This window comes from Halyomorpha halys, unplaced genomic scaffold, assembly GCF_000696795.3.
Source record: "Halyomorpha halys isolate HHAL.00 unplaced genomic scaffold, Hhal_1.1 Scaffold458.1, whole genome shotgun sequence".
In the NCBI taxonomy this organism is placed as follows: Eukaryota; Metazoa; Arthropoda; class Insecta; order Hemiptera; family Pentatomidae; genus Halyomorpha; species Halyomorpha halys.
This window is the reverse complement of record NW_027113640.1, coordinates 637,124-643,123: the sequence shown is the minus strand read 5'-3', so window position 1 is coordinate 643,123 and position 6,000 is coordinate 637,124. Positions and strand designations below refer to the sequence as shown.

The following is a 6,000-nucleotide window of genomic DNA, read 5'->3' as shown; positions in this document are numbered from 1 at the left end:
CCTACAGCAAATTTACTTGTTGTATATATGTGTATACAGTTGTAAATATCAATAAATAAATTATTTAAAAAAAAAAAAAATTTAGATGACAATAAAAGCTTTAAGGTCTACTGTGTCCAGAACTAAGTCTCGAAAAAGGATCTGTGTTTTTTTTTTAAATAACCAGTTCTCATTAAAAAGAGTATTAAAAAATTTCTAAATACAAAATATTAAAGAACTTTATGAATAACTAAAGGAGAAAAAAGTGGAAAATAGTAACATTCGATTCGAATGAGAAAAACCGAGACCGACCGATCCTTCCCGATTGCATTATAGTTTTATCTTGTAAGGAACAAAATTTATATTCATTTTCACTCTGGAAACTCTTAAATATGATTTTTTATTGCAACAGAAAAATATAAAATGTTTGTTCATAGTTTTCGCCATTGGTCATTTCGCCTGGATTTTTTTTTTTTTTTGAAATCACAAAAATTTCGGTGGCTTCAACATAAGACCACTGATCAATACGAAACTCTAGTACGTATGTAGAGCGATCCAAGTTGTTATATTTTGATTTATGTTATTATTTATTGCGAGTTTCGATGTTTAAAAAAATTATATACAAAAAATTGTATTCAGATAGAAATAATTGAAAAGAAAAAAATTGCACTAATTAATAACCCTTATTATTTCGCCGTGTAACATTGTGTGTGGACCAGGGAGATACTCCTTAGGATTATTTTATAAATTATTACTTTTAATTGTTGAAGAAATCATTAAAGATGAACAATTATACAATTGTTACTAGAAATCCTAACATTATTAGCAAAATGATAGACATGTCATAAATTATTCAAATTAGATGAATTATTGAAAAAAATTAAACATAGCTATACATTTGAAGTTTAATGCATTTACTTGGTATAACGTAATTGCAGTGCGATATCCTGTAGATGACGAAAAAACTCCAAAACCTCAAAGTTTTTAATTAGAATATTAAATTAAAAAATTACTAAACTGAAGATTATTTAGAATGACTTAGAGGTTCTTCCTATTAACATTAAAATTTATAAACAAAATTGACATTTGTTTTTTAAAATATTTTTTTCTCATTTTGTAAATTTTATATAGTTTAACCAATTGCCATAAAAAGAAAAGAAATAAATGAATACAAAATGATGTAGAAAATAATAAACAATCATATATGAAGTTTTTGATTTTTTTTTTTTGAGGGAAAGGGAAGTAGAATTTCATTGTCCGGTTAAACTTTAGTTAAAATAAAATAAAAATTCAGGCCCATGTTTGGAATAAAAATTCTCACTCATATCTTTTATAATTAAATACTTTAAAAAAAAATCTTTTATCTCACCCTTCGCTACTCTGTCAATGACGAACACCTAATTTACTCGAATTAAAGTATATTCTCAGGATGTTTTTTTAATAACTATTTCAAAAATAGCGAATGTAAATTACTAATTTTATTTCGGAAGGATGAGTGTATTTTATAAATAAAATAAATGAGATTAGAAATTAAAGTAAGAAAAAACACTACCGCCCGGTCGCATGCCACTTCCTAACAATTCGAGTGCTAAATTAAATACAAAGGATTTGTAAGGTAGGAGCGTCCACGCGTTGTGGCACTTTGCTTAATTATATTACATCCGGTGATAACGTTCACTGATAAGATTAAAGTTTACCTAAATGAGATATGTCAAATTGAAACTATATTCTGTCAAATTATTTTTAAACACGATTACTTTTCAGCATTTTGTATATCTTTACTTAAGGCGTATTGGCCTTTGCTTTTAAATGGCTTACCTATAGTAAAGCCATTTAAAATTATGTAGAAAATTTACTTCTTGTACTATTTACTTCCTGTACATATTTATAAAGATTTGGATTGATTTTATACACAATTATTAAAAAATAAGTAGTTTCTTTTTAATATTAATTTATTTATAAAAGTATAAAACGACTATATACACTCATTAAGGTATAAATTAGTAATGCCCATGGTATGAAGAGGAAGAAGATGCTGAACCACCGCTGCTGTAGCCAGAGGAACCGGAAGAACCAGAGTATCCACCATGATGTCCGTAGTAAGCTTCAGAGGAGTGTCCGTATTTCTGGGGGTGGACAGCGTGTCCTTTCCTCTCTACGACGGCGTTGAAACCGTTCTTCTTGTCGGCGGTGTAGTGGACGATCCTCTCGGTACCGTCGGGTTCGTAGAGGGAGTAGTAGCCCTTGACGACGTCTCCTTCCCTGGTCTCTTCTTGCTTCTTGATGTCATGGGTGTGGGAATCGTGAACGCTGTAATCGAATTTGTAGTGTGGTGGAGCCTAATATCGGAGAATGAAATTTAAAAACTTATCCTTGAATGAGTAAATAAAAACTTAGTTTTTAATAAAACAAAATCTTACATAGTAGTCAACGTAGTGCTCCTCCTTATGGCCGTAGTCGTGACCGTACTGGGCCAGGGCTACTCCCATCAAACAGGCGAAAAGGGCTACCTGCAATAAATATTAAAGGTTAGTACATAGTTATGCATAGTGTGATATGCATATATTGTACGTGTGTAGTCTGATACCTTGTACATGTTGATTGGTTGACTTGACTGCTTCGACTTGCTTCTGGCCTTCTCCTCTTGCCTTATATACTCGCCGGGATTAGTTTCTTCACTTCACCCACTACTGATTTCATTAGCGATACCTGGGTTATATTATATTTATTGTATTGATATTGTAGGTCTAACTAAAACAGGATAATTGACAATTACTAAAAAAAAATTCCCATGAATAAGTGTATAAATATAAATATTTTGAAAAATAATATTTATTCATTGCTAATGTTTCAACCCACAATGTTTGTAAGTCTTCATTAGGGCTGTTGTAATTGGTAGTGGTGTAGAATAATAAGTAAATAAATTTGATTTATATGAATTGATTAAAACGTTGGAAATTAATAATTAGTTAAAATCTGTGTTTGTTCTTTTTGACCATCTACTGCCTTTTTTACTTTTGTAGTACATTTTTAACAATAGATTATTCAAAAGACAATTAGAATTTTTAGTGAAATGCTCTTTAGGTTCTCTTTGAAGCTGCTTATTGTATTAGTTTATCTAACTGCATAAATTCAATATATTTAACATTAAAAAGAGCTGTAGAGTTTATATATACTCCTCTACTGAACAAATTACATTACATATATTTAATGCAAGCCCTACAATTATTTGAAATGAGAATCATGTCCTCTTTGTTCAAGTCTTAATTCTTTATTGTAGCCTTAAGTTATACGAGTTATTTCATAATTTTTTTCGTTCAATAAAACTTTTATTTAATTTATATTCATCATGAAAAATTTCTGCTTAATGCATCTTTGGATTTAATTTTAATTCATATTTTCGCTATGCTAGCCAAATAAATAAACGTCTTTTTATTGCTATTTGATAATCAAGATTTTATTCTCCCAATATTTATTGAAGATTGATTTTTAATTCTTGTAACGCAAGCTCTTTTCAGTTCATTTAGCCATTCAAACTACTTCTTTTATTTTTCTTATTCTTTGAATGGGTCCTCAGAAATCCAACATTTCTATACTCTTCATAACGTTAGAGAACTTTTTTTTTTTATGACCGCATTCCAAGTCATTTCTAAAATAAAGGAAGGCTATCTACAGGGTACATGGTGGGGGGCCAAGACTCTATTTCGTGGGTCTACTACAGAAATAAAAGTCGACCCCTAAGCCAGATTCGAATCAGTACCGCTGAAAATTAATAAAACAATTATTTATTAATTTATTTATTTCTTGATTACTTGTCTTTGATGTTCTGCATCTGTTAATCCTTTCGACTCCTTTGGGTTAGTTAATTACTGTCTTATTCAGTGTCTAAGCTCGACGATCGTAAAACAGGCGATGAATGTACATATTACAGGGAAATATTATGTGAATAATTCACTGGTATACATATATTATTTCCCTGAAATATTTATGTATGTATTAAACAAATATAATAATAAAGGAGGTTACGACAAAAAAATCCTGCTCCTTAAGAGAGTTTAATTAAGCAGTTAATTTTATATTTACCTATTGAATTAACTTATTCGAAAGACCTGTGTGTTATATTGTACTATTATGTATCAAAAAAAGGCTTGCATTGTTGTTAAATTATTATTTATTTCTCAATTGATGTCTTAATCTATGTCATAACCCGTTATGTTATCCAGTGGATGGCTAACTCAAATCATGTTCAAAGCAAAAGCGAAGCCGAAAATTTGGGGATTGACCAGGCCTAAGCTCCGGGGTCAGGTTCACGATTGCATTAATAGGAATGTTTGTGTTGCACTGCAATTACATTAGTCTAATTAAATTCATTAAACTTCTACTGCATAGTACATTGTTAAAAGTTTCAATAATTCATTAAATTTTCCTAATTTATTACCTTATCTATTTCTTTTAATATTTATTGTTTTTTTTCAATAAAAAGAAAAGTCTGATATAATCATTCATCTGTAGTGATTTCGTCCACGATCAAAAGTTATAATTCAAAAAAGAATTCTACGAAGTACTTCCCTAGTCACCACACAATATACACTGAGGTATTAACAAGCTCCATGATTTGTTATTTTATATAATTCTAATTATTTCTATCTATAAACCACATATTTAGATATATAATTGTAACTGTTTAGTTTTATGTTTTACCCATTTAACCTTTTATTTACATTCCTAACGGTGTTATAATTTATTTTTAATTTTTAAATCTATTGCATTTTGAAAATTAACAGATTTTTAAGCTGTATGTTATATTGTACTATTATGTATCAAAAACAAGCTTGCATTTGTTGTTAAATTATTACTTATTTGTTGATTGACTTGTTAATCGATGTCATAACCTGTTAATGGATGGCTTATTCTACTCATCTTTAAAGCAAAAACAAAGCCGAAAATTTAGGGATTAACCAGGCCTGAGCTCCGGGGTCCAAATAACCAAGCCTCGAAAAAGTTTCTGTTTTTTTTATTTACTTGAAAAAAAAACAAGTTCTCATTTTTATCAATAATAAAAAATGAATAAATAACAAATATTAAAGAACTTTATGAATAACTAAAAGATAAAAAAGGAAATTTTGTAACTTATGATTCAAACGGGAACAACCGAGACCGCACGATCCTTCCCGATTGCATTATAGTTTTATCTTGTAAGGAACAAAATTTATGTTCGTTATTCCCACCTTGGGAAATCCTAAAATATGAATTTTTATTGCAACAGAAAAATAAAAAATTTTTGTTCATAGTTTTCGCCTTCACTGGTCTTTTTGTTGAGATTGTTTTTTCGATAATCACAAAAATTGCGTTGACTTCAACATAAAACCTCTAATCTATTAAAAAACTCAAGAACATATATAGGGCGCTCTAAATTTTTATATTTTTATTTATGCTTTTATCTATTGCGAAATTCGATGTGTATACAAAATTATATGCATACAATCATTGGTATTCAGATAAAAATAATTAAAGATAACAAAAAATTACATTAGTTAAAAACCCTGATAATTTTGTGTGTAACATTGTATGTGTACCAGAAAGGTACTCTACCCTGTGTACCCTAGATTTTTTTATAAATTATTACTTTTAATTGTAAGCGAAATCATTAGAGATGAACATTGTATAAGAAAATTTAACTTTATTAGAAAAATGATTGACATGTCAAAAGAAATATGCAAGATAACCTAAAATTTAAAAATTAGGCAAATTACATGAATGATTGAAAAAAAAAATTAAACATAGTTATACAGTGAAAGTTTTAATGAATTTACTTTGTATAAAGTAATATTAGTGTGATATCCTGTAGATGAGGATAAACCACAAAACCTGAACATTTTTGATTAGTATTTTTAACCAAAAAAAAAAAATAGTAAACTGAAGATTTTTCAGAATGACTTAATTGAGTTATTAATAAACATACCTCCTATTAGCATTAATGTATTTATTTTATTAGTTATTTATAAACAGAATTCACATTTG

The 6,000-nt window shown here is 28.6% G+C and overlaps 2 protein-coding genes across 2 annotated transcripts in view; one reads left to right on the top strand and one right to left on the bottom strand.

Moving 5' to 3' along the window:
* Positions 1–6,000, top strand: part of Lmpt (Limpet) — a gene marked incomplete at its 5' end in the record, with an annotated part of 767,445 nt that overhangs the window by 191,457 nt on the left and 569,988 nt on the right.
* Positions 1,914–2,672, bottom strand: LOC106683011 (cuticle protein 7-like). The gene is made up of 3 exons (XM_014424212.3): positions 2,567–2,672; positions 2,400–2,489; positions 1,914–2,318 (listed from the first exon to the last, which is right to left on the bottom strand). Exons 1-3 carry the CDS (start codon positions 2,573–2,575, stop codon positions 1,980–1,982), a joined length of 438 nt encoding a protein of 145 aa, XP_014279698.1. The 5' UTR covers positions 2,576–2,672; the 3' UTR covers positions 1,914–1,979.

Coding starts and splice junctions, on each gene's coding strand:
- LOC106683011 (XM_014424212.3), bottom strand. Junction 2,319..2,399: donor AGCACTACGTTGACTACTAT/GTAAGATTTTGT, acceptor CTCCGATATTAG/GCTCCACCACACTACAAATT.